Source organism: Grampus griseus (assembly GCF_964374135.1).
Source record: "Grampus griseus genome assembly, chromosome: 10".
In the NCBI taxonomy this organism is placed as follows: Eukaryota; Metazoa; Chordata; class Mammalia; order Artiodactyla; family Delphinidae; genus Grampus; species Grampus griseus.
The window spans coordinates 98,136,970-98,159,490 of NC_139004.1; the positions used below are offsets into that span (position 1 = coordinate 98,136,970).

General features: G+C 52.0%; 1 protein-coding gene across 1 annotated transcript; it reads left to right on the forward strand.

Moving 5' to 3' along the window:
* Positions 1–7,037: 7,037 nt before the first annotated feature.
* On the forward strand, positions 7,038–21,452 carry SLC6A1 (solute carrier family 6 member 1; the record flags this gene model as incomplete). Its single annotated transcript, XM_082664058.1, has 14 exons — positions 7,038–7,275; positions 7,709–7,840; positions 8,363–8,463; positions 9,233–9,342; positions 9,740–9,872; positions 12,848–12,982; positions 13,224–13,327; positions 13,579–13,703; positions 15,012–15,124; positions 15,479–15,610; positions 16,460–16,562; positions 17,717–17,817; positions 18,694–18,861; positions 21,348–21,452. The coding sequence occupies 14 exons, from the start codon at positions 7,038–7,040 to the stop codon at positions 21,450–21,452; spliced, it is 1,800 nt and encodes a 599-aa protein (XP_082520184.1).
* Positions 21,453–22,521: the final 1,069 nt, after the last annotated feature.

The window sequence follows — 22,521 nt, forward strand, 5'->3', positions numbered from 1 at the left end:
CCTCCCCGCCTCTGGCTCTTCCCGGTGCCCCACTCACTCCCAGTGGGTTCTGGGCCCAGCCCTGGCCCTAGACAATGACAGCCTGAGACTAGGCCTTGGCCTTTCTGCCTCTGCCCAGGTCCCTACCCCACGCAGCCACCCATCCCGCTGGTGCAGTAGGACAGAGGGGGATTGTCCAAGGCAGCTGCCACATGCTCCCCTCCCCCAGCCTGCCATCTGGCCTAGGGCTGGGCTGCTGACAGCCAATCCTCCAGCAAGGTTTGCGGGGCCCCACCTCCAAAATAGATCCCCGTCCACTCCTCACCATCTCTGGCCTGGCTGCCACTGTTCAGGTCACCATCATCCCTCGCGTGGACTCTCAGCTCCTAAGGAGCCTCCCTGCTTCCACCCTTGCTCTTGGGCAGCCTCTTCTGGGCAGCCAGGGTGAGACTCATAAATGTAAGTCAGGCCACCACCACCACTTAAACCCTCCACTTTCTCCGTTCCCCTTTAGAATAAAATCTGAGCTCCTTGCCGTGGTCTCTGAGACTTTGCATGATCTAGCCCCTGCCTGCCTCTAACTAGATCTGTCCCCTCCTGCCCTGGGACTCCCACGACCCTGGCCTCCATGCCATCTCGCAAACATGCCAAACGTATTCCTGCCTCAGGGCCTTTGCACTTGCTGTTCCCTCTCGTTAAAATGCTGTATTCTAGAGCATCACATTTCTGGCTCCTAATTCAAACTGAAAAAAAATTTTGTTCAGGCCAAATAAAGCAAGCCCAAGGGCCAATTTTGACCCGTGTTGCCACTCCTGATCTAGAGCTTCCAAACTCCACATGTTTTCTTTTCCTTACAAAGCATTTCCTCATTCAGGGATTGGCAGACATATTCTTCCTGTTTGCTTTGGCCCCATTTTTATCGATGGTGCTCATTGAGGAAGGATGGGGCATCATGGGAACATCTTTAGCATCTTCCTGTCTCGAATCTCTTTCTCTAACTCCATCCTCCCCAGAGCCTCCCTGAGTGAGTCTTCTTCTATAATATGAACTTGACCACATTGTCACCCCTGTCCCATCCCTGCAGTTGGTCCCTAAGTTCCCTAGCCTGGCTTTTGAGTCCCTTCACAAACTAAACTTCCTAGCTTCAAACCTCCCTACCTTTGTTCATGTGTTTCCCTCTACTTGGGATGCCCTTTCCCTCTTTTTGAGCCTATGAACACCTATGCAACCTTCAAAACCCAGCTCAAACGTCCCTTCATCTGGAATACCTTCTCTGGCTGAATTAAATCATTCCTTCTAGGCCTGTCTGGTTCATACAGTCTTGTAGCACTTATCACAGAGTATTATGAATAACTGTAGCAGAAATATTTCTCTTTAAAGGCTGTGACCTTGTCAAGGTCAGGAACCTTGTCTTATTAATCCTTGCCACCTAACCATCCAGCCCAGCTCCGTGCACACATTAGGCTCTCAGTATGTAGTTACAAAATAGGATCTTTCTGCCGGCACCTGTTAGATCACTGGTTCAAACTCTGGTGACCAGTGTGTAGTTCAGAATGCAAAACGCTTGGAACAACTGTCCCATCGCCAATTCAGCTCTTGGAACGAGCTCAGTAAATGCTTGTTGAATGAATGAAGGTGTGAAGGTGAGTGAATACAGAGGACTTGTCGCTTGTGGTCTCACATTAACTGTACCATTTAGAACGTTGCTTTGGTGGAGTTCAGTGAATGTTGGCACGTGAACGACTGGATTCTTGGTCTGCAGAATATTGCCACCTGACGAGGAAGAACGGGGAGACTCTGGAAGAAGTCCTTGGAGACGTGCTTCAAATCTTGAGGTGGTGAGGCCTCTCCTTCCACCAGCTCCGCCAGCAGATAAAGGAGGAAGAGGAAAGAGAGGTGGGGCCTCCCTGCCACCGACCCGCAGAGCCATCCTCTGACCCCGAGCGGCGCCGGCACTGCAGAGCACAGGTGCCAGTTTCAGGAAAGAGAGAGTAACACTGGTGAAAAGGTTGCTTCTGCTTCAGAGATCATTAATTTTCTAGAAAGACAGTGGGTTCCCTTGCCATGAACATGCATGTGCCTGTGCTTTCTGTGTGCCGTTCTTCATGGGGGAGGGGGCGACAGGTGAACCAGCCAGGTCAGGAACTAAAGTTACCTGAGCAGTGCGTGAATGAGGCCGCTTCCTGGAGCCGCTCTGGGTTAGCACCGGGTCCCAGGCTTTTTCACTAATGGGGGCCTTTTATCATTTTCCTCCCATCGCTGAGATGTTTTGGAATTTCTTTTCTTACCAGATTTTATTTACTACAGAACAATACTTTTTCTTATTAACCAAACACACAAAGCTACCACTGCTGGCTTCTGACTGGCCCAAGGTGATCAGCTAGACCGCTCTGAGCTGGTATAAAGACAGCCCAAAGCAAAGGGCTTGACATTTTTATTAGCTAGTATTCCCCATGATGACTAAAAGATTGATTTATATCTGGCTTCTGAAAATGCTGAAAGTCGCTCCAGGGCCTGAATAATAAGCCCTCAATAAATGTTAGCTGCTATTCTTATTACAGTTATGGTTGTTACATCATCATCATCTCTGTGGCCTTCTGGGAAGCTGAGAACACGAGATTAAGAGCCACGATCCGTACACAGATGGCAGCAATCACAACGATGATAACGGCTGAAACTCCCTGCACCCTCGCTATGAGCCGGGTGTTCTTTCCCATGCTTTACAGGCATGTCTCATTTAATCTTCCCACAAGCCTTGGAGGGAGGCATTATTTTCCCCCCATTTTACAGATGAGGATCAAAGAGGTGACGTAATTCGCCCAACATAAGCGTCGGAGGGAGCGAAGGTCTGTCTGATTTAGGCCTGGGCTGGTCCTTGCAGGAAGGGCCTTCTCAGTCTGATTCCTCAAAGAAGCATCATTTATACTGATTCCTGGCTTTACATTCTTGATCCTGGAAAACTGCACGTATGCTTATACGGCTCTTCATGGGGAAGTTGCAGACATTTGGCTGAATCTGTATACGTGCCCTAGTTCTGGAAATTGCACATATGTCTTCCTCGTTGTGAGTTCTCTGGAGCAGCCGCCCTCTTTGATCTCTCCGGAGGGCTTCAGTATACTCATGGAGAAGACGATGGAATAAACTTCCTGGTGACCCGGAGCTCTCCTCCTTCAGCCTTGAACGGTTCCCGCAAAGGATATACACACCCCGTTCCACCTGGTTCAACACGCCCTGCCATCTTTCTACCTCTCTCTCTGGCGTCAGATGACCCTGTGGCCCAGGGCACACACCAGTTTCCAAAGCCCAGTAGATTTTAGAGTTTGGTTTGATTTGAGTCTCCCTGAGAATCAACAAGTAAACCCAGAATGAAGCCCAGAAGTTGCTGTTCCTCCAGGACACAGGGGTGTGTGCAGAGATTCAGGATTGTAGCAGGAACCCCGGACCCAACCTGCAAAAATGGGGAATTTGTTTTACAACCATGGGGATGCTTTGCAAACTCCGAGAGCAGGAACGTAGCCAGTCTTAAGAAAGCCTGGAACCGCAGAGTAGAATGCCTTGAAGACCCTCTCTTTGTCGTTTGATCTCTGATTTCCTCCCTCCTCAGCACACCAACTCTCTCTGCTGCTCTGAGGACAAGGTGGGCAAAAGATGGCCGCCTCAGAGTTCCCAAGTCGCTGGAGAGACTGCCTTCTTTCTCGGCCCTGCGCCGGATTCCCAGGGAAGGAGGCTCGATTGACTTGCCGGGGTCAGGTGACCAGCCCTGGTGCAAAGTGGTTGGATCATTTTGAACAAATATGGAGGCTAGTACCTGTAAGTTTAAATTGTGGAGACAGTTAAGGGCATCATTGTCTTAACAGTTAATGGTTGACCCTTCCTCCCCCAAAAGAGGGGCTGCTTTAGCCTCTCCCCACTTTCCTGAGGCTGCTCTGTCCCCAAGATTCCCTGGTGGACATAGAATCGGCTGCCTCCTGCCATTCCTGATGTTAGGAAGCAGTCACCCCACCCGAGTCTGGAGTTCCCTCTGATGTTCCCCTGCTCAGGCCAGGATTTAGATGGGCATCTGAGACCATCCTTGAGAACAAGAAGCAGGGTTGGCGGTAAAGTTTGGATTATCCGAAGGTGGTCTGGTTCTCTGTGAACTCTAGGAAGAGACAGTGGAGTTTGGTAACGGGGACTGCATGTGGTGGGGGGATGAGTGCACAGCAAACAGGGTGCCCCCAGGTGGGGCAGAGCTGAGGGGAGGGGCTGCTGGGACAGGGCCAGGCCCACACCACACATTGCTTTGGCTCAGCTCCTACAACTGAGAGCCCACTGGCCAGTGCTCACGTGCTCCGTTTGCTCTGAGGGTTCCATAAGTTTATTCTGGTATTTTAATTTTTTTAAAAAATGTGGAACATTATAGAAATCCAGAAAAGCACAAGGAAGAAAATACAACTCACTTAGAAACTACTCACTGTGAATGTCTTAGGGTATATCCTTCTGGTGTTTTAGGTTTTGATTTTTTTTTTAATGAACAGTTTTGGGGGGATGGGGCAAAAATGGGGTCACACTAAATGAACTGTTTTGAAACCTACGTTCTTCACTCTCTCCCATATTCGTACATGGTCTTTGGCAACACTTCTGCAAGTTTGGATGGAGGATGGAGAAAAATATCTGCTGCATTCATTGGCTCCCCACGGGGCCCTGCGGAGCTGCAGCCCCTCTCTTGATTTCTCTTTTCCTTCTGGTAAAATTATGGAACGTCTTCCTCACATCACCCTCATGCCCACCCCCACTACTGTCCCGAGGGCAGCAAGCCCACTCCTGCACGTTCCCAGCGTCGGCGACTGGCATCTTGCTGTGTGCACATGCTGTGGTCACCCCTGCTGGGTGGCTCCATGGGGCCCGTCTGCAGCTCAGATGCTGGCAGGCTTCCTGCACCCCTGCTGCTCTCTGCCCAGGGCTGCTATCAGCCCGTCTGTCCGTTCAACGTCCCTCCTGTCCTCTGCTTTGCAGGCTCTCACCCAGGGGTTGCAGAGGGAGCTGCTCTGGAGCTGACCCAGCACAGAAAACCATCAGGTAACATCAACAACCAAAATCAAAACAACAATCTATGGAGTTCTTTTCTGAACCATTTGGGTGAAAAGCACCCTCACAGCCATTAAAGTTTATTTTGGCCATAATTCTACAAGCCAGATAGGATTCCCCCTCCCCATTTTATAGGTGGAAAAACTGAGGCCAGAGAAATCAAGAGTAGTACTTAGGGTCACTCTGCTGGTAAAAGGTGGACTGGAGATTTGAATCCAGGACAGGTCTGATCCAGTGTCATATGCTGTCTTCTACCCCATGCTGCCTCTGCAACTAAATAGGTAAGAAGGGTACAGAATGTAGGTAGAACATCTGGGGGAGACCGAGGGTCAGAGAGGTCATCCAAGCTGATAGTCCTTCCTTGCCTGAGGGCTGGGCTGGGCTCCCGGCCTAAGAATCTCCTTTATCGGGATTTGTTAAAAGTATAGATCCGTTCATTGATGATGGACACTTAGGCTGTTTCCATCTCCTGGCTATTGTAAATAGAGCTGCAGTGAACACTTTGGTACATGACTCTTTTTGAATTATGGTTTTCTCAGGGTATATGCCCAGTAGTGGGATTGCTGGGTCACATGGTAGTTCTATTTGTGGCACATATATACAATGGAATATTACTCAGCCATAAAAAGAAATTGAGCTATTTGTGATGAGGTGGATGGACCTAGAGTCTGTCATACAGAGTGAAGTAAGTCAGAAAGAGAAAGACAAATACCGTATGCTAACACATATATATGGAATTTAAGAAAAAAAAATGTCATGAAGAACCTAGGGGTAAGACAGGAATAAAGACACAGACCTACTAGAGAATGGACTTGAGGATATGGAGGGGGGAAGGGTGAGCTGTGACAAAGCGAGAGAGTGGCATGGACATATATACACTACCAAACGTAAGGTAGATAGCTCGTGGGAAGCAGCCGCATAGCACAGGGAGATCAGCTCGGTGCTTTGTGACCACCTAGAGGGGTGGGATAGGGAGGGTGGGAGGGAGGGAGACGCAAGAGGGAAGAGATATGGGAACATATGTATATGTATAACTGATTCACTTTGTTACAAAGCAGAAACTAACACACCATTGTAAAGCAATTATACTCAGGTAAAGATGTAAAAAAAAAAAAAAGTATAGATGTGGGGCTGTCTCCTAGAGATTCTGATGTGGCACATCTGGGGAGGGACCTGGGGACCTGTGTCTTCGTAGAGCTTCCTAAATGACTTGGAAACACAGCCAGGCTTGGGGACTGTTGGTGAATTAGTAGCAGGTCCTCACTGTTTGCAGCCACTGGGTGCTCACTAAGTGAAGAACAACAGCCCGGTAAGGGGTCCACTACGATCATCCTCAAATTAAAAGATAGGGAGAGTGAGGCCCAGAGAGGTTAAGAAGCTTACTCAAAGTCACACAGCTCCGAAGTGGCAAAGAGGACTTTGATCATGATCAGAGTCTGTGCTCACATACCGCCTTCACCTACCGCTGCAGCCAGGAAACCTCCCTATTCAGCCTCACAGGAAAATCCTGCATTGCTTACCCTGCCTTGGCTATTACGGCCTCAGCGAATGGAAAATCTCCCAACTGCATCCTGGGAGGCAAAGGTGAAGTGCACATAATATTTCTGTTTGGAAATTTGGTTGCCTGGGGCTACTCTCTGACGTGGACACGTAACGGAGGGCACGTGACACAGATGGCCAGCGTTGATGCTAGCCCAGGAGACGTCAAGACCACATTCTCACATGCTGACTTTGGAAGCAAAAGGCATCTTCCTTCCTCCTGGGGCAGGAGCTGGCACGAAAAAGAGGGAGAGCCCTCTTCGTCCCTTGGTTTGTGGGTTATTTTGTTTTGTTATTTTGGGGCGACTCCAGGATCTTAACACCTTCAGTGCCTGTCACCCTATCCCTCTGTTCTCCTAGGGTGACCTTGAGCCGCAAAACTGCTGTCCACGTAGACCAGGGCTGACATTGCACGTCCGTCTGCCAGGACCCCTGCGTCCAAACTCCGAGACATGGCGACCAATGGCAGCAAGGTGGCCGATGGGCAGATCTCCACGGAGGTCAGCGAGGTCCCCGTGGCCAATGACAAGCCCAAAACGCTGGTGGTCAAGGTGCAGAAAAAGGCGGCAGACCTTCCAGACCGGGACACATGGAAGGGCCGCTTCGACTTCCTCATGTCCTGCGTGGGCTACGCCATCGGGCTGGGCAATGTCTGGAGGTTCCCATATCTCTGCGGGAAAAACGGTGGCGGTAGGTGCTGGCCTGGTGACCTCCTGCTGGGTCTGCACACACCCCCCCCCCCGACACACACACACACACACACGGAGAGTGTCCTGCTTAGGCATTTTCTGGGGTGACCTTGGGGAAATGGGTCCCCTAAAGACTCCAATGGGAGTGCCAGGCCCCACTTCTGCTTCTTGTCCTTTTCCAAAGGATTCCCAAAGGGCAGTAGTCCTCTGTTAATGATGCCCGAAAGGTCCCGTCTTCATTCTGCAAAGTGCAGGGCATGGGTCTTGAGCAAAGGACGTCCTCGGGCCTCACTTTGGCTTCGGGTGCTGCTTTTAAGTCAGAATATAATGAAATCGTGGCAGGGACCCCAGAACGCCCCGCTGTGATGCTCTCTCTGACCGACCGGGTTTCTAAAAGCTCAAGGCCACGAGCATCTCTCTTCTCGACCCCGCAGGGGCCTTCCTGATCCCCTACTTCTTGACGCTCATCTTTGCGGGGGTCCCGCTCTTCCTGCTGGAGTGCTCCCTGGGCCAGTACACGTCCATCGGGGGCCTGGGGGTGTGGAAGCTGGCCCCCATGTTCAAGGGTGAGTGTGCAGAGTGGAGCTGTGGGTTGTGGTCGTGCTCCTGCCCACAGCTCCGGGCCCTGGACAGAGGGAGCTGTTGGGTCACGTCTGAGCAGCGGGGAGCCCTTGCAGGGGCCAGGTGACCCATGGCAATGCTGGTCAGAGGAGGACCCAGTCCAGAGGCCCCGCACGCACGTCAGCCTGCCCTGCCCCGTGAGCTCATTTCCCCGGCAGGGGCTGGGCGCGACATCCTCTGCTTCCTTGTTCAGTGCCTGATGGACACTCGGGTAGACATGTGCAGGGTCGTGCTTGCCTGGCAAGCCAAGGCCCCAGTCCGCCCTGCAACCAGCCTGTGCTGGGCCCCAGACGCAAGTCCTGGCTCCCTCACTTGCCATGTGTGTGTGACCTTAGCCAAGTCCCTGCTTCTCTCCAAGTTCCAGTGACACTGTAGATGTCCTGGAAAATGACAACGATGACAGGAGCTGGGATGGTTATGATTCTTACTGTATTAAATGAAGGTCGTGATGATGTGTCTGGTCCCAGGTGTGGGCCTTGCCGCTGCTGTGCTGTCGTTCTGGCTGAACATCTACTACATTGTCATCATCTCTTGGGCCATCTACTACCTGTACAATTCCTTCACCACAGTGAGTGGCCCCTTGGACCACCCGCCCCCCAGAAGGAGGCAGACCCAGACCCCACCCTCCCTCTACTGGGACCACCGTTCTGCCGACAGGGCCATTCCTCCGGGTGGTGGGCGTGGTTTGCCTTCAGCAGCCCTGTGTCCTCGTCCTAGCACCATTCGCCCATGTTATATAGACCCAGACAGCCTGGGTTCAAATCCTGACCCTAGTCTATACCAACTGTGCCGCTTCAGGAAAGGGACTTAACCTCTCTGAGCCACAGTGCCGTCATTTATAAAATGGGGCTTAAGGTAAAACTCACCTCACCTCATACGGTTGTGTGAGGATTAAGGAGTAATATGTGTAAAGTGCTTAGAACCATACCCAGCAAAGAACAAACACTGTAAGTGTTCACTGTTAACTTCATCGTGCACAGGCTCAGACGGGCACAGTTACTTACCCAAGGTCACGTAGCTGGGAAGTGGCCCCAGGGTGGACACAGGAGACCTTACGGTACAGCTCAGAGAGCTGGTTTTCAGAGTGAAAAGGCTGAGGTTCAGATTTCAGCCCTGACATGTAGGAGCTGTGTGGTCTTGAGCAAGTTGCTGCCCCTCTCTGATCTCTAAAATGGGGCTCACAACATGACCTGCACCTGGAGCTGTTGGGAATGGGAGGTGAGGTAATGGGTGTGAGCAGGCTCAGAGGACTGTGAGGATGTGCGGGATGTGCTGGGGCCACTGGGGCCAGCTCTTGGGGTCTTATGTGGTTTATCTGTGCCGCTGTGTCTTTGCAGACGCTGCCATGGAAACAGTGTGACAACCCCTGGAACACAGACCGCTGCTTCTCCAACTACAGCATCGTCAACACCAGCACCATGACCAGCGCCGTGGTGGAGTTCTGGGAGTGAGTGCGGGGCCATCCCTGGGGGCGGTGGCGTATCACTCAAGGCCAGTGAGAACAACAGCGAGCTTTCACTGCAAGATTTTAAGCAGGAAAGTGACGTGATCAGACATTAGAAGGGGCTGGAGTGGGGACAGAGCAGAAGTGAAGGGGGGTGGTCCTGCTGAGAGGCCTCTGCAGACATCCAGGTGAGCGGCCATGGTGGCAGAACTAAGTCACTGGCAGGTCCCTTGAGCAAACAGTACTTTCTCCCGATTAGTGTAAGGGACCCGTGGCCCCCACCCAGCTCTTGGAGCCCAGTGATCACAGCTGTCAGCACCATCACGCCCTGGGCGCCCCCGGGTCACTCCAGCCCCCACCAGCCCCACGTAACTTTGTCCTCCCTCTGATGTTCCACCAGGCGCAACATGCATCAGATGACAGACGGGCTGGATAAGCCAGGTCAAATCCGCTGGCCTTTGGCCATCACCCTGGCCATCGCCTGGATCCTTGTGTATTTCTGTATCTGGAAGGGTGTTGGCTGGACTGGAAAGGTAAGAGGTGTGCACAGTGGGGACCCAAGGGGGATGGGTCTACAAAGGGATCTCTGCTCTGGGTGAGGAGTCAATAGCTCCCAGGAACCCCATCCAGCTTGGACTTAAGCAGGTGCCTTCATCTCTCTGTGCCTCAGTTTCCTTTCCTGTAAAATAGGAATAAAAGGATTAAAGGAAATACTGCAAGTCATGCTGTTAGTGCAGTGCCAGGCTCATGGCGAACGCCTTGAGATCGAGATTCCCCTGGGCCGGACAGAACCATTGCAAAGCGGAGGGCAAATGTGGCTCCTGGACCATTTGACAAACCATCCCTGAGATCTACTCTGTTCCGAGCTTTGTTCTAGGTGCAGGTGATCCAGAGGTGAGCACAGTTACATCCCGGCCTTTGAGGAGGTAATAGAGATGGATTGGTTCGTGGTTAAATACTCAGGCCCTGTGTTCAAACGGTTCTGACCCATCTTGGCCATTTATGTGGCTGTGTGACCTGGAACAAATCGCTTTGCCTCTCTGAAACCCAGTGTCCTCTTCTGTAAAATGGGACCAATAACCGCTTATCCATTGGTTTGTTATGTGAATCAAATGAGCTGCTGATTTTGTGAAGAAATCAGAAGCTAGCAAGAGGAGTTGTTATTGTTTTTGTTTTTGGCAAAGGCAGAGCCGTGCCAAGCTGGGATGTCCAGCCTGGGGACACCTGGGGATTAAATTGCCAATCAGATCGGGGGTGAGGTGGGGACTGGCCTCACCCCCACCTCTTTCTGTTTTCAAGCCCCATCCCAGGAGTCTGGGGACAGAAGATGGCCAAGTCTCTCACTGGCCTGGACCGGAAGGAAACTCACAGGGCAAGGGTATTGTCTGAGGTCTTAGAGCAAGTAAGGGAAAGAAAGGAATTGAACTGAATCCGGCTCAGACAGGGAGGTCCAGACTGCCCAAGAAGCTGAATCGAGCAAAACAGAACCTTAGTGAATTACACACTTGGGCACGGACCCAGCTAACGAGAAGCTGCCCAACTGCGGTCAGGTGGGACCTTCGGATCCACCGGGTTCTCAGAACCAAGGCCGCTGTCAAACATCTCTGCTTTGTCCCTAGGCTAGGTGAGCGGGAGGAGGGCACAGGTGTCTCCCAGCCCAACTTCAGGCAGCGGAAGAATGTAGGGCCCAAGGGCTTTGGCGGAGACAGAGCTGAATTTGAATGTCAGTCCCCTGGGCCCTAGCTGTGTGCACTTGGGCAAGTCACTTCACTTTTCCGAGCCTCAGTTTCCTCATCTGCTAAATGGTCACAGTATTAGTGCCTTACAGGGTTGTCTCAAAGACTAAGTGAGATAATCAGTCTGCATGGAATGTAGAGCGTATGCCTAGCACACAGTCGGCACTCAATACATGATGTCTATTATAATTATTTGTGGGTTGTGGGTGGTACCTAAAGTTCCTGCTGCCTTAGGAGACCGACTACTTCTTGGGGACAGAGAGTAGAGCCCCTCTCACTGCATCTTTTGAGTGAGTCAACCAGTCTATCAATGAGCATTTACTGAGCTCCTACTGTATACCTGGCTCCATGCCAAAGACCCAGTGAAGAGCAAGACATAGATGACATGGATTAAGCATGTTGTATGTCCTCATACACCCAACCTGTCTGAGCAAAAAGGTTGATTGTACCCAGACAAGAAAAAGCTAGGTTCAGAGAGGATGAGAAATTGACCCAGTGTCACACAGCTTGTAGGTGACACAGATGGTTTTAAATCCCCTTTTCCTAATTCCAAGTACAGTGTTTTTTCTGCTGGATCGTGGCTGCCTTTCCTAAGCCTGAAGAGTCTCAGAGTCGTCAGGGAGATGAGACTAACCCAGAGAATAATTTATGCTGACCGGGAAGTAGGGGCACATCAGACTTGGAGGTACAGAGGTTACTGACCTTGAAAATTGCTCTTTCACACTGGTGAGCAAAGAAATGCCATTTCAGACAGTGACGTCAGTCTCTTGATTATCAATTTAAAGTAATTTGTAAGGTGATTATCCTCAGTGCTGGCCCCTTTGTGGGAAAGGCACTGTCTGTAGTACTGGACGAAGTTCAGTTTCTGGGAGGTAATTAGGCAATGTGGATCGAAAAGCCTTGAGAAGTTTATTCCTTTTTACTCAGTAAATCCACTTATAAGAATTTTTCTCGAGAATAGTATAATAATTTTGTAGACAAAGTTTTATCTACAGGGTGTCCGGTGTAGTAGTATTGAGACTCACATAAAATTGGAAATAACCTGAACGGATAACAGTAGGGGAAATTTTAAAAAGGGTGGTGGGACCTCCTGAGGGACTGTTTTGTATAATTAAAAATCACAGTGTATAAGACAGTAAAACAGCATTCAGTAAACGAAACAAGAAACAAAGCTGTACGTACTGTGTTTTTTAACTTTAAACATGTTAAATGAGAAGGCAAGTATATAATTTGCACCTCATTTGTCAGAAAATGTAATCATATATGCAAAGGAAAGTCTCAAAAGAGAATATTAAAATATTAACATCCATGCACTTATGTATTTGTCAGGCAGTTACTGAGTGTCTACTATATACCATGGACTGTTCTAGGCACTGGGAAAACAGAGAAGTGAACACGACAAGTCCTGTCCCTCATGTAACTTGTATTCTACGGGCTGTTGAAAGGAACTCTAATTTGTGTGTGTATTCATATGTAATTAAAAAATTTCCTTGTCACCACATATATTATTTGAATACTTTAAATAAAAATAAAAAAATAGGAAGGGTAGGGAAAAGGGAAAAAATGGGTGCTGAGCTGGTTGATTCAGACACCAAGGAGCAGCTTCAGAAAAGTGGCCAAGAGGAGCAGGTTAGGAATCCAGGAAGGCTTCCTGGAGGAAGATGAATTGGAACCAAGCCCAGAGCCACAACAGGTAGGGATATAGGTAAAGTGGTTAAGGAAAGCATGGGTGCGCTGGAAGGGGCGTAACCCTTTGCCCCCTTTCCTCCCAGGTGGTCTACTTCTCTGCCACGTATCCCTACATCATGCTGATCATCCTGTTCTTCCGCGGAGTGACGCTCCCCGGGGCCAAGGAGGGCATCCTCTTCTACATCACGCCCAACTTCCGCAAGCTGTCGGACTCTGAGGTGAGCGACCTCCCAACCTGGTCCTGGAGCGCCCCCCGCTGGGTTAAGAGCACATCTGGGTCCTGAGCCATCGTTTACCACCTTTAGGATAAGTTATCGCACCTCTCGGAGGGACCCGCGTATGTGAACTGGGGTTGCTGCCTGGTAGAGCTGGTTAGCACGTGTAAAAGGCCCTGGGGCGTTCCGGGCTATGATTATGACTTTGACGTTTTTTTTTTTTTTTTAATCATTCTGCCTATAGGTGTGGCTGGATGCGGCTACCCAGATCTTTTTCTCCTATGGGCTGGGCCTGGGATCCCTGATCGCTCTCGGCAGCTACAACTCTTTCCACAACAACGTCTACAGGTGCTTCCCCGCGGCCACGCCCCTCCGAGAGCACGCCCCTCCCTTGGCCTGTCAACTCCACCCGTCTCTGAGCCAAAACCTTCTGGCCACTCCTTCCGGTTCCACCCCTTCCGGGGGAGGCGGGGGGAGGGGCACACCAGTAGCTCGGCTCACAGGTACCCTACTCCGCCTGGCCCCTTGATAACCACGGCCCGCTAGCTCACCTTCCCGCCAGCCCCACCCTTCCTGACCCCACCCCTCCCTCTCTGCAGGGACTCCATCATCGTCTGCTGCATCAATTCCTGCACCAGCATGTTCGCAGGATTTGTTATCTTCTCCATCGTGGGCTTCATGGCCCATGTCACCAAGAGGTCCATTGCTGATGTGGCGGCCTCAGGTCAGCACCGCACTGGGGAGGGCTGGGGGGAGGGGCTAACCCCGCGGACTTCGTACATCTTCATCGCTGTCACCGTCATCACCACCGTGGCTCGCTGGCGTTGAGTGTCCCTACCTGCCGCAGTGCCCTGAGCATTTACATGGACAGTGTCCCTGAATCTTCCCAACACTATGGGGTCAGTGCTCTTGTTATTCTCATCTCATAGGTGAGGAAACCGAGACTCACCAAGGTCACCTACCCAAATTAACAGAGCTCAAAGGTGGTAGGACTGGAGTTGACCCCAGACCTGGCTGGTTGCAAAGCCAGGCCATTCTGGCACCTCCAGCACGATCCTGGACATCTGGGGGGAGCAGACCTACTCTTGTCCCCTGGGATATCAACTTCGGTCCAACCCAGACACCTTCACCATCGTGACTCAAAGCGCCCGCATCGGTGGTTTTGTCCCAGTTCCAAAAAGGTTCTCACCGACTGGGCTGTGCCCACTCTGCTCTCCACACAGTCATCCATGCCACAGGGTCCAAGGACAGCCCCAGACACACCCCCTTCCCTGCTCAAACGCGGGGAACCCGCTGTGTGCTCAGCAGAGGCTCAGGGAGGCAATGTGACCTGTCCCTTCTCTGTCGTGGGGAGCTGGGCGTGTCGTGTGGAAAGGAACATTCCCCTCCAAGGGCTTGCTCTCCCCTGCACAGGCAGCGCAGCATCTCATTTCTCTGGAACTTCCCAGCCAACCCCCTTTCCAGAGCCAGACCCCAGAGGGGTTACAGTCTCTTTCTTTCTTCCACGGTTTTCCCTGATCTCCTGGATACCCACCTCCAGACACTCACAGGGTCCCAAACTCCTCAAGCCTTCTCCTACCCTGTTCTCCCATCGTAGCAAAGGGTTCCAGTGTCTAGTGCCCAGGCCAGGCCCCCAGCATCATCCTGGACCCTTCCTTTGTCTTCCCTCCCCTTCCCTCACAAACCAACCGAAACCAGGGCCTGCCCACTCTGCCTCCTGAGTATCTCTCCATCCGGCCCCCTGTCTGCACCTGCACTGTCCCCAGTCCCCACCGCTGGCCAGGTCACTGCAGTCCCTCCTCTTATCTCACTGGTCCCCTTGCCTCTGGACCCAACTCTGTAGCCTCCTGCCTCCCCCTTCCTCAGCCCCTCCCCCCAACTGTTTCCTTGTCTGGAAAGGGAGGCTGATAACACTCACTGAAACGTTTCCTCTGAAGATGAGATGAAATAAAGCTCAGGAAGTGGGTGCGCTGGGGATGCCGCAGGGGCTCAGCGCCTTGTATTTTTTCCTCTTCTGCCCTTCCTGCCACAGGCCCTGGGCTGGCGTTCCTGGCATATCCGGAGGCGGTGACACAGCTGCCCATCTCTCCCCTCTGGGCCATCCTCTTCTTCTCCATGCTGCTCATGCTGGGCATTGACAGCCAGGTGAGGTTACCCTCCCTGGCGCCTTGAGGAGCCCCCACCCAGCCTCACTGGTCCAGGACCAAGCAGGGAGAGGAGCCCATTGTCTTAGGCCCCCTAGAAGCTGGCCAAGAGTTTCAAACCCTCGGGATGTTCTACCACATGACACTTCAGGGATCAGCTCAGCTACCTTCTGCATTTTCCAGATGGGGAAACTGAGGCCCAGGGGGAAGGGATTCTCCTGAGGTCACAGAGGGAGGCAAAGGGAGAGTCAGGCCTGGAACCCAGGGTTCCCCTGGCCCTGCCGTCCCCACAGGGTGAGGCTTTGGGTGGGTGGGGCTGGGGCTGCCTGGGGTGGCTGACCTCCGCCCCCCGCAGTTCTGCACCGTGGAAGGCTTCATCACTGCCCTGGTGGATGAGTACCCCAGGCTGCTCCGCAACCGCAGGGAGCTCTTCATTGCCGCCGTCTGCATCGTCTCCTACCTGATCGGCCTGTCTAACATCACCCAGGTGAGCGCGTCAGCACCTGGCACACCTCTGCTGCTGCCTGCCCGGGGCCACTCCCAGGCCCTCTATGCCCCAGCCTTGTCCCATTCCCACCTTTCATTTTGGTGGACAAGACTGACATGCAAATTAGATCATTAAATGCCATGAAGAACAGAGGATAGTGGGACAGAGAATGAACAGCAGGGGTGGGAAGGACGGTGCCTTGGACAGAGTAGTCAGGGCAGTCCCTCTGAGGAAGTGACATTTCAGCTGAAACTCACATGGCGAGGAAGAGTCAGCCAGGGGAAGATCTAGCTAGGGGAGGAAAGCACAGCAGGTGCAAAGGCCCTGGGGTGGGAATGGGCTTGGCAAGCTTGAGGGACAGAAAGAAGGCCAGCGTGGTAGCGACAGAGGGAGTGGGGGAGTAGGTAGTGGATGCAGAGCCAGATCATGCAGGACCTTCCAGGGTGGGCATTTGGATTTTATTTTATTTTATTTTACTTTATATCTCTTTACATTTTATATATTACATTACAGTCTTATTTAAACTATGGAAGAGCTTCTGGAGAGAGACATGACTGGTTTAACATTGTGAACAGATGGCTCAGATGACCAGCTCCTCTTTCTGCCCTCCAGCCCTCCCAGAAATGGGACATTTCCCTCCGCCACCTGGGCATTTTCTTCCCATTCCCCAGAGTCCATGCCCACATCCTTGCAGGGTCGCAAAGACCTCTGTGCTTCCTCTCATCTACCCTCAAGCCTTCTTGATGCAGTGTAGCCTAATCCCAACCCACACAGCCTGTGTTGACCAGGAACTGAATGCACTGGTCCCCCGGGGAAGTGGACCCTCTCTCAGCTCTTTTGCTTTCGCAGGGGGGCATTTACGTCTTCAAACTCTTTGATTACTACTCCGCCAGTGGCATGAGCCTGCTGTTCCTCGTGTTCTTTGAATGCGTCTCCATTTCCTGGTTTTATGGTAAGCACCAACCCCGCCTCCCTCCCTCCCTCGTTCATTTGTTCATTCATTCATTCATCCCTTTCTTCAGTCATCATTCAGTAAATACGACTTGAGCACCGGGCCCTCTCCATACATTAATTTATTCGGTCCTCACTGCAGTTCGATGAAGTTAGCACAGGACGTCCCATGTTTAGAAGATACCATAAGAAGAAGAGTTAAATAAACTCATTTAAAATGGGAGTCAAAATTTCTTCATAAATTTTGCCATAAAAGACCTCTTTGAGATTTTATCGAGAAAAAGGAAACTGAAACTATAAAAAAGTTCTAAAGTTAAATATTTTTAAAAGCTAGGCTATAATTAAAAGTATGCACTATCTTAGAATGTAGGACATGATGATTTTTATTTGTTGATTTTGTGGGCTAAGTTTCCTGACCCAACTGCGTGATAGTGAAAAGGCTGTCCTTCCGGGCACTTTGGTTGTCACAGCAAGATGATGTTTTTGGAAGAAGTGTTCTCCAGAGTCCCTCTGGGTCCTTGGTATTCTGTGTATGTTGTTTGTAGTCCTGCCACCTCACCCTTCCTCATCATTTTCTTCTTGCTTTCTAACTGGTCTAGCACTGTCAGGTCCTCACTGTCAGTGACTTTGCTGATGATCTGAGCAGTGCCCAGTGCCCAGTGTCACTCTCATGAACTTCAGGACATCTGCAGTGGGTTTTTTTGTTTTGTTTTTTTTGCAAGATTGGCAGTTCTTCTTTGCAATTTGCAATCCATCACCAGTTGCTTATGCATCAGATCAGCAGGGAAAACCACCCCTGCCCAGCAAAGCTTTGAAGGAATGGCTGGGAGAGATGTTGGGTGGGAGGGACACTGAGAGTGACGGGGATGCTCTTTGTAAGTACATCCTTTTGTTGGTGGATGTTTTCACATTCAGGTGACTTGCTCTCCCATACAACTCGTTTGCTGGGGGATTTGGTTATTGAATCCTTAGCTAATAAGGACCCCCACCCCCACCCCAGAGCATTAGCCCCATGTTACAGATGAGGAAACTGAGGCTCAGAGAGGTTAGGTGACTTGCCCGTGGTCACACTGTGACAAAACAGCAGGTCGGGGCCTTGAACCTGCAGTCCCCACGGCTCGCCCATCCCTCCTGCTCTTGCTCCAATTGTCACAGGTGTCAACCGATTCTATGACAACATCCAAGAGATGGTTGGCTCCAGGCCCTGCATCTGGTGGAAGCTCTGCTGGTCCTTCTTCACCCCCATCATTGTGGCGGTAAGGGCAGGACCAGACCGGGCCCTGGGGTGACTCAGGTCCAGAGAGACACTTCTGGAGCCAAAGGCAGGGGGAAGAGACCCACAGACCTCTCTTCCCTAGGAATACTATTCTCTCATTTGTGCTGAGCATCTATTCTGTGCCCTGCATGGTACCAGACACGCTGCAGCATCCTCAAACATCAGCACAGTAGGCGTTATTGCCCCACTTGACTGCTGTCGGTACTGGGGCTCACCAGCCAGCATCACCCAGTGGGCTGGTGCTGCACTCAAACCTGATTCTGAAGCCAAACCAGTCACTCGGGGAGGCCTCTTATCCTCAGCATCCCTCGTTCCCTCCTGCAAGGGGAAGCCGAGGCACGAGCAGGCCTGGGAGGGGCTGCCCGGGTCCTTGCAGTGAGGCTGGGCCACTGCATATGTTGTGTCCTGCACAGGGACACTCAGCCAATGGCCGACTCGGGGCGACCTCCCACCCTTGTTCTGCTTGACAAACTGGTTAACCTGGAGGAGGGGATGCCCTTTTCTGTTGGTCCTCCCGGAGAAGCTACCTTTTGCTATTGGTCCTTCCAGAGGGGGCACCTTCTTCGTATTGGCTTTCCCAGAAGGGATGCCCTTTTCTATTGGTTGCCACTGAGAAGGCACCTTTTTCTGTTGGTCCTCCCGGAAGCAGTGGCTTCTTCTGTTATACACAAAGGCACCTTATGTCCTAGCAGTGGCCTTGGGTGCAGGATTCCCAAGATGCTGGGCCCTTGTGAGGGTCAGCCCCAGGGCAGGGGTAGAGGGCAGTGGACCTATCAGCTGCAGGGTCTAGGGAGGGGCCTTGGCAGTCCAGCCTGGGTGACTGCCTGCCTCCCTCCTCTTTCCTGTCCCTCCCCAGGGTGTGTTCATTTTCAGTGCTGTGCAGATGACCCCTCTCACCATGGGAAGCTACGTTTTTCCCAAGTGGGGCCAGGGTGTGGGCTGGCTCATGGCCCTGTCTTCCATGGTCCTCATCCCGGGGTACATGGCCTACATGTTCCTCACCTTAAAGGGCTCCCTGAAGCAGGTAAGTCCCTTCTTCACCCTTCTTGTCGCTGGGCCCCTTCCCCACTCTGTTGGGCACCACGCCTACACTCATGGAGCACAGTCTATTTGGGGAGACAGACAACTTGATAGCCAGTGAAAGTAGAGTGTCAGAGGTCACGATTGGGGTGAACCAGGGAGACATCCTCCTGCATTACGGAGGGTTAGAGAAGGCTTCCTAAAGAGGGGACAGCAAAGAAGAGAACTAAGGACTATCCAGACTTAAAAGTAGAAGCAGGGGGGAAAAAAAAGATACAAATGAAGTTATTTACAGAACAGATGTAGACTTACAGGCATAGAAAACAAACTTATGGTTACCAAAGGGAGATAAATTAGGAGGTTGAGATTAACATATACACACTACTGGGCTTCCCTGGTGGCGCAGTGATTGAGAGTCCACCTGCCGATGCAGGGGACACGGGTTCGTGCCCCGGTCCAGGAGGATCCCACGTGCCGCGGAGCGGCTGGGCCCGTGAGCCATGGCCGCTGAGCCTGCGCATCCGGAGCCTGTGCTCCGCAATGGGAGAGGCCACAACAGTGAGAGGCCTGCATACCGCAAAAAAATCAACAACAACAACAAAAAAAACCATATACACACTACTATATATAAAATAGATAAACAACAAGGACATAGTATAACACAGGGAACTATACTTAATATTTTGTAATAACCTATAAGGAAGAAGAATTTGAAAAAGGATGTGTATATACATATATATATACACATATATATAAAACCAAATCACTGTGCTGTACACATGAAGCTAACATAAAATCAACTCTACTTCAATTTTTTAAAAAATAAATAAATAATAAAAGTAGAAGCAGAGAGAAGTCCCAGGGGTATAAACTGATCAGTGAGGCTGGAGGGTAGAGTGGGGAGGGGTGCAGGGAGGTGATAAGACATGAGGCTGGGAATGTAAGAAGGTTGGACCAGATGATGAAGGGCTTTGAAAATGAGGACAAGAACTTTGGACTTTATCCTGAGTTTATCCAGTGGCAAATGGGGAGCCATTGAGGTTTCAGAGCAGGTAAGGGTGGGATCAGATGTGTTAAGAGCTTAACTCTAGACCTCACGTAAGGCACGCTGCCCCCAGCAGGGACCCACTGGCATATGTGAGGTCCACGTCAGCTCTTTGTTAAATTATATTGAATTCTTGAGTGAAACAAGGCAGTGCTGGAGGTCCAGGTGCTGAGACATTGATGAAGTAAGTGTAGCCCGGGGAGATTTCACTGAGGAGGTGGAAGGCCACAGCTGGGAGGACCTAGATCTGTGCCTCTCAGCCTTATTGCCCACCAAGATGTCCCTGCCAGACACACTCAGAGCCAGAATGAGGGTCTGTAAGGTCTGCATCATAGGGGTGGCGTGTTGTGCGCAGCCCCTGGAGTTGCTGGGCCAGCCTCCTCCCTTCACAGAAAGAGCACATGAGGTGCCGGGTGGGGAAACTGCTTCCCCATCCCTTGCAGTCAGGTATTAGCAGAGCTGGGGCCTTACAGCCCTTTCTTCCAACTCCAGGTCCAACACTTTTGTTTACCATGATTCGCTGCTGTGTCTCAAAAGGTAGTCAGGTCTGAGAGTGGCAGAGAGGCAGAAGGGGTGCATTTGTGGAAGGGAGCACAGCCTGTGCAAAGGCCCAGCGGTGGGAAAGGGAAGACTCGTCTGAGGACAGTGCTGATGGGGCAGGATGGCAGGGCGGGTGTGCAGAGAAGGTGGGGAGGTTGCACCCCTTTAGCAAACATGCATTGAGCACCTGCTATGTGCCAGACACTATTGTCAGTGCTGGGGACACAGCCATGAGCAAAATCCTCCCCTCATGGACCTTACATTCTGAGAGAGGAAGATCAGCAATTAACAAAATAAAGTCACATTTGATGGGGATGAGGAATATGGAGAAAGAGGGTGTAGGGGGTGCTGGGCAAGGCCTCGCTGAGGAGATAACGCTGAGCCAAGACCTAAGGAGACAGAGACTGAGCTGTGTCACTGTCTGAAAGGGGTGTCCCTGGAGAGGGTCCGGCAAGTGCAAAGGCCCTGGGGCAGGTGCTTGCTTGGTGCTTGTGAGGAGGCCAGTGTGGCTGCAGTGTAGAGAGCAAGGGGCTGAGGGGAGAACACTGAGGTCTGCAGTGATGGGCGCCAGATCCTGTGGGGCCGTGTAGGACTTTGGTGAAATGGGAGCCCTCGTGGGGTCCTGAGGAGCAGAGGGATGTGATCCCCCTCTGGCTGGGGTGTTGAGAGTAGAATGAAGGGGATGAGGGGCAGGAGTGGAAGTGGAGGGCTGGGGGCAGTTACTGCAGGGACCCAAGTGAGAGGGAGTGGGTGTGGCCCAGCGGAGCTTTGGAAGGTGTGTAGGAGGGGGCTGGCACCTGGGAGCACCTCGCAGGCAGAACAAACAGGGGAGACTTGAGAAGAGGGTGGGCCAACGAGAGGCCAGCCCCTCTCCCTCCCAGCCTGAATCCTCCCGCTGTCCACAGCGCATCCAGGTCATGATCCAGCCCAGCGAAGACATTGTCCGCCCCGAGAATGGCCCAGAGCAGCCGCAGGCCAGTGGCTCCGCCAGCAAAGAGGCCTACATCTAGGGGTGCAGGGCGGCTCGCCCACCCACACTCTCACCCCGACCCTGGCTGTACACGACCACCACTTGATGTCTGAAGATACCGTCTATCTCAACCTACCTCGAGTGGCGAGTCCAGACACCATCACCATGCAAAGAGAGGGAGGTGGGGACAGTCACACCCCCGTGGGCCCCGCCGTGGGCAAAGAAGATGCCCGATGGCTCCAGCACCTGCGGGCTGGTGACCTTTTTAATCTGGGCCCCATCAGCATCAAGCAGTCGGCCTGTGTGACCGCTGTGATAGATCATTTTTATCCCGCCAGCGAGTGTGATGCGGAGAGGCCGCGCACTCCTGGCTTTTAGTTGTATTCCTGACTGTTCTCTTACTGCCGAAACCCATGACTGTTATCTCGGACTTGGCAGGAGTTCGGTTCCGTCGGAACACTGCTCTGTGCACATGAAAAGGGCATTTTGTATAATGGACATTTCCAGGGAGAGCTCACTCTTAAGAGCAGAGAGCCAGCAGAGCTCTTTCATTTTTTGGTTTTCTCCTTCCCGAGGCAGCTTGACAACCCCCAGCCCCTTCGGTATTCCCAGAACTGCTTTCTCAAGCACTCCGCCCAGTGTCCTGTTTCCCTGCCGCCCGGCGGAATGAGCATCTGTGCACTAAGCTTTCCTGGCCCCCCCGCCCCCCGCTTCTCACCACGCCATTCTGCTTGCGCCTGGCCCAACAGCGATCGTTCCCGATGGGCGCTGCTCCTCGGAAAACTGCCACAAGCACAACTGATTTTTTTAATCACCATTCCGGGGACCTCAGATCCCGCTGGGGAAATTCCCTAATCAGGAGCCCCAGTTTCTCCTAGGCTGCCCGGCTTTGCAGAGCACAGAACAGTTGCAGAGGAAATCAGAGTGAGGCTCTGTCCTTGAGGCAAAGTGGATCCAGCGATCTTTCTGTCTCCTTCTTAAAACGTCTCCCTCACTGCAACCCCAGTCAAGGCTGCTGCCCTCTCCCCTTCCCTGAAGTCCCCCAGTGAGAATCTCCTCACTGCCACTAAGATCTGCCAGCCCAGTAAATGAGGAGCTAGTGTTAATCC